Source organism: Dipodomys ordii, unplaced genomic scaffold, assembly GCF_000151885.1.
Source record: "Dipodomys ordii isolate 6190 unplaced genomic scaffold, Dord_2.0 Scaffold47, whole genome shotgun sequence".
NCBI classification, from domain to species: Eukaryota; Metazoa; Chordata; class Mammalia; order Rodentia; family Heteromyidae; genus Dipodomys; species Dipodomys ordii.
In genome coordinates, this window is record NW_012267263.1 from 3,227,141 (window position 1) to 3,230,682 (window position 3,542).

Sequence of the window (3,542 nt, forward strand, 5' to 3'; positions counted from 1 at the left end):
CCCGCAGTCGGCCCGCCGCGCGCTCGCCCGGGCCGGACCCCAGCGCGCGTGCGCGCTACCGCCTCGGCGTCTGAGGCCCGGAGTACCGAGTAAAATGCGGAAACAGATTACAGCCTGGGAAGCGAGGGCAGCGAGCGGCAAAGCCTGGGGTGGATTTCGCCCTGGGGAGAGAGGAACGGGAAGGACGCCTGGGTCGCCCAGGGAGTCATTTCCGGCCTCTGTATTGGTTGTGGGGGTGGTGGGGCGGGGAGGGAGCCAGGGCCGCGAGGCTCTGACAGCCCCAGTGCAGTCATCGCCGCCCTCATTCCAGTTGCTTTTTTTTTCTTTTTTTTGCCATTCCCTTACCCCTCCCAGTTGCTTTCCATCCTATGCCCCGCTACCCCAGAGACAGAGTGATGAAAACAGGGTCCAGAATCACCTGCATTCAAGCCGCCCGTTTTAGTGAATGCACTCACTCATGTGAATGCATGTATTCTTTTTTTTTTTTTGCCAGTCCTGGGGCTTGAACTCAGGGCCTGGGCACTGTCCCTGAGCTTCTTTTGCTCAAGGCTGTCTCTATCACTTGAGCCACAGCGTCACTTCCGGCTTTCTCTGTGTATGTGGTACTGAGGAATCAAACCTGGGGCTTCATGCATGCTAGGCAAAAACGCTCTCCCGCAAAGCCACCTTGCCAGCCCCAAGAATTTACTCTTTAAGCCAGGCACTTGGTGGCTCATGCTCATCAACCAAGCTACTCAGGAGGCTGAGATCTGAGGCTCTCAGGAAGCCAGCCCCTGGCAGAAAAGTTCATGAGGCTCTTATCTCCAATTAATCAACAAAATAACCAGAAATGGAGCTGTGGCTCCAGTGGCCAAGCATCTTGAGTAAAAGAGTCAAGTGAGAGTTCCAGGCCTTGAGTTCAAGCCCCAGTGCCAGGGGGAAAAAAGTCCTGATTTCTCTATATCTTCCCTCCAATGGCCTTGCTTTATTTTCTTATCTAAATTGTATGACTTTGGCAATGACTCATTCCAGATACCTTGCTTGAATAAAGAGAAAACATAACTTTTTATTGTTATTTTAAAGGTGATGTACAGAGGGGTTCTTGTTTCATAAGTCATGAGTACATTTCTTTTTGGACAATGTCACCCCTTCCCTTGCTCTCTCCCAGGTTTTCCCTCTTATCTGCCCACAAGTTGTACAGTTTATTTTCAACATAGTGTCTACTGAATACCACTGTTGCATTTGTTCACCCTTTGTCCCTCAATTTCTGTGCTCTCTATATACCCTCCCACAAAGAGAAATGAACAATCAAGACAGGAAAAGAAAAAAAAACCCTTTGTTCTCATTTCATGGAATTCATTTCAATAAATATTATTTTATACAATCAGAGGCACATGGTGCCTTTGGGTTCCTCCCCTAAGAGTATCGTCACTGTGTGCAAATGGAGAAAACATAACTCATGCCTGATTGTGAAATCAAAAGGATACCAAGAATAAAAGAAAAAGAGAAGAGAAAGAGAAAATGTCAAAGCAGCCAGGTCTTTTTGTTTGTGCAGGTCTAGTCACCTCCAGCCACTGGCTTTACATGTGCTGTTATCCGCCTTCCTCTCCCAGAGTTCCTCTCCAGAACCAAGAACCATACACCTCTGTGACATCCCTTCCTGTTGCTAAGCTCTCCTCACCTGGTGAATCCTGGGAGAAGACTTGGATCAAAGCTTTCAGAAGGAATCTGTAGCTCTGCAGGGAAAGGAGGAAGAAATAAGTGGAAGATGCTTCAACTTGTAGTGGAGTCAGCCCAGATTGTCCCATCCATAAGCCCTACACCCAAACCTTGTGTGATTGTCTCCTTCAGAGGTGAGAGCCAGGGGCACAATGACAGAGAAGAGCCCCGAGAGGTGACTTGCATGCAGTAAAAAAAAAAAAAAAAAAAAAAAACTAGATTTATTGGCATCCTACTCTGACAGAGATTACTTGTACAACAAAATGGTAAACTAGACAGTGTCAAGTTGTTTTTAAAACCTATCACCAAACTGGGTGCTGGTAGCTCATGCCTGTAATCCTAGCTACTCAGGAGGCTGAGATATGAGGATCGCCGTTCAAGGCCAGCCTGGGCAGGAAAGTCCGTGAAACTCTTATCTCCAATAAACCACTCAGAAAACTGGAAGTGGTGCTGTAGCTCAAGTGGTAGAGCACTAGCCTTGAGCTGAAGAGCTGAGGGACAGCGCTTAGGCCCAGAGTTCAAGCCCCATGACTGACCAAAAATAAAACAACAACAACAAAAAAACCTATCACCACTGGTGGCTCACGCCTGTAATCCTAACAACTCAGGAGGCTGAGATTTGAGGATTGCAGTTCAAAGCCAGCCCGAGCAGATAAGTCTGTGAGACTCTTATTTCTAATTAACCAGCAAAAAAAAACCAAAAACCAAAACCCAGAAGTAGCATTGTGGCTTAAGTAGTAGAGTGCTCACCTTGAGCCGAAACACTGAGGGACAGTGCCCACACCTAGAGTTCAAGCCCCAGGACTGGCCAAAAAAAAAAAAAAGCTGGAAGTGCAGGTGTGGCTAAAGTGGTACAACACCAGCCTTGAACACAAAAGCCAAGCAATATTGAGTGCAAGGCCCGGAGTTCAAGCCCCAGTACTGGAATAAAAAAAAAAAAGACTTATAAAGGACTAAAGTTCAATAGTAGAGTACTTGTCCTAGAAGGTATGAGGCCCTGAGTTCCAATCTAACTCAGTAAAAACAAGCCAACCAAAAAGAAATCTAACATCTTTTTTCACTGTTTTGTTTGTTGTTTATTTTTTGTCCGTCATGGGGCTTGAACTCTGGACCTGAGCGCTGTCCCTCAGCTCTTCAGCTCAAGGCTAGTGCTTTACCACTTCAGCCACAGCACCACTTTCAGTTTTCTGGTGGTTTATTGAAGATAAGAGTCTCATGAACTTTCCTGCTGGTTTTGAAAGGTGATCCTTAGATCTCAGCCTTCTGAATAGCTAGGATTACAGGTGTGAGCCACCAGCCCCTGGCCCACTGTCAGTTCTTATGATTTCTCTGCCTTCCATTTTTTACCCCAGGAAATGATTATGGGTAAAGAACAGGAATAAATATTCCTTGACCTTCCATGAACTAGGGCTATGTGATAAACTGAGGGTTCAAGAAAGTAAGGCCTCTTCTTCCTAAAATTGATAGAAGGACTTAATATACAGACAATCTTGAATACAACTTCTACTAGTGACTGTTCAAAAATACTCTTTTTTTTTTTCTTGAGACAGGTCTCATTATGTAGCTAAGGCTAGTTTGGAATTCATCAATCCTCCTGTCTCTATGTTCAGCTAATGTTAATTACTCTGTGTGTGTGTGTGTGTGTGTGTGTGTGTGTACTTGAACTTAGGGTTTGGCTCACAGCTGGTGGTCTGCCACTTGAACCACAGTAATAACCCTTGCCTCATTAACCTTATGGAATGTCTGTGAGGGACAAATATAGTTATATTTATAAAAAGACTTTTGTTGCTTATAAAGCTCATTCAAAAGTAATTGCTATGACTCCAAGAGTCATCTCTAAGTAT

At 45.3% G+C, this 3,542-nt stretch overlaps 2 protein-coding genes across 2 annotated transcripts in view; one reads left to right on the top strand and one right to left on the bottom strand.

Annotated features, from left to right (window-relative positions):
* Kansl3 (KAT8 regulatory NSL complex subunit 3) overlaps positions 1 to 70 on the bottom strand; it is a 57,012-nt gene extending 56,942 nt beyond the window's left edge. Inside the window, exon 1 of the mRNA XM_013019820.1 lies at positions 1 to 70. The gene's annotated coding sequence lies outside the window, so the exon portion shown is untranslated.
* A 1,677-nt stretch (positions 71 to 1,747) lies between these two features.
* Positions 1,748 to 3,542, top strand: part of Fer1l5 (fer-1-like family member 5) — a 59,542-nt gene continuing 57,747 nt past the window's right edge. Inside the window, exon 1 of the mRNA XM_013019725.1 lies at positions 1,748 to 1,832. Coding sequence (XP_012875179.1) covers positions 1,748 to 1,832 — 85 coding nt within the window. The remainder of the gene's footprint in view (positions 1,833 to 3,542) is intronic.